Source organism: Plasmodium cynomolgi, chromosome 11 (assembly GCF_000321355.1).
Source record: "Plasmodium cynomolgi strain B DNA, chromosome 11, whole genome shotgun sequence".
Classification (NCBI taxonomy): domain Eukaryota; phylum Apicomplexa; class Aconoidasida; order Haemosporida; family Plasmodiidae; genus Plasmodium; species Plasmodium cynomolgi.
Window position 1 is genome coordinate 1,687,280 of NC_020404.1, and position 1,339 is coordinate 1,688,618.

Below are 1,339 nucleotides of genomic sequence, written 5' to 3' on the forward strand. Positions count from 1 at the left end.
TATTACAAAGGAGTGTTCGCGAAATTGTTACCTCCTTTGATTTAACTTTAACAGCTACAGTGTTATGTTAACTTTCCATTTTTAAAATGAAGTTCAACAGAGGAGAAAAATCGCGCGGCGCATTTTGTTTTTAAACGCAGCGTATAGTCAACACGCTTCGTTCGTCGTACCATCATTGTCGTAAAAAATTTTCCACCGCGTGTTTAAATAAATATACACTCGTACGTACGTATGTATGTATGTTTATATGCATTTTTTTTTTTTTTTTTTTGAACGCCTATCAGGCAGTGTCCCAATTACCTGAGTGGGTGTGTTGGAGAAAGAGAGAGGGAGCACCTTTTTCCGTTTCCTTTTTAAGTCCATAAAACGAATTATCGTTTGTGTGTGTTAACCAGTTGAGGAGAGCGCATGACTGATGTGTATGTGTGCATGTACACGCGAAGGCACATCCCGAGCAGAGCTACTCCCCACCGTTTCGCTCTGCCGTTGCCTCTTCACTCTTCACCGTTTCGCTCTGCCGTTGCCGCGTCACTTCTCACCGTTTCGGCCTGCCGTTGTCGCCGCCACTCCCCATTCATCTCTTTCACAGGTGAGGAGAAGCAGCTGCAGCGTTAGGATCACATCACAGCGCCCTTCTGAGTGGCGCGCTCTGCACCGCAACTTTATCCCATTTTTCTCCATTTTTGTAGCTCCCAATTTGTATCACCCCTTCGCATCTTTTGCAGGCAAATAGAAAAGGAGCACAGGACAGATAAAATAAAACAAAACAAAACAAAAAAACAGTTTGGGGGAAGGTTCGTGAGAAGGGAGCCACGGCAGTAGGCGCTTTCCCTGTTCGAAGGCATCGAAGGAGGTGTAGGCGCACCGCTCGAGTCCACAGGGAGAGACAAGGGGGTCTGTTTTTTTTCATTCTCTTCGCCGTCTAGCCGCTATCCGTCACCCTCAGCCACTAGCACCTGCTACCATCAGCCACCACCTGCCCCCTCGACAGTAGCTTGACAAAATGGACCTCCTCCTGGCGAAGGCTATTTGCATCTTCACCTTCCTGTGCGTGGCAACGTTCGGATGCTCAATCCCGTACCTGATAGGTCTCCTTGGGAAAAAAAAAAATGCAGAGCATGAAGATAAAATAAAGGGCATCCTATCCAACCTAAACTGCTTTGGCTCTGGATTCATTTTCTCCATTGTGATGTTCCACCTCCTCCCCGAAACCATCATGATCGTTTCTTCTCACAAACACATTGTCTTATTTAATTCGTCCGACCCAGAAACTAAAACTTTGTTCATTTTTTTTTTCGTTTTTCTTGGCTATGCTATGCAACTGGCCCTGGAGTATGTT

The 1,339-nt window shown here is 45.9% G+C and overlaps 1 protein-coding gene across 1 annotated transcript in view; it reads left to right on the plus strand.

Annotated features, from left to right (window-relative positions):
• Positions 1–1,003: 1,003 nt before the first annotated feature.
• PCYB_114740 (transporter protein) overlaps positions 1,004–1,339 on the plus strand; it is a gene marked incomplete at both ends in the record, with an annotated part of 2,384 nt that continues 2,048 nt past the window's right edge. The window contains one exon of the mRNA XM_004223353.1: positions 1,004–1,336. Within this exon, the coding sequence (XP_004223401.1) occupies positions 1,004–1,336 (333 nt within the window). The remainder of the gene's footprint in view (positions 1,337–1,339) is intronic.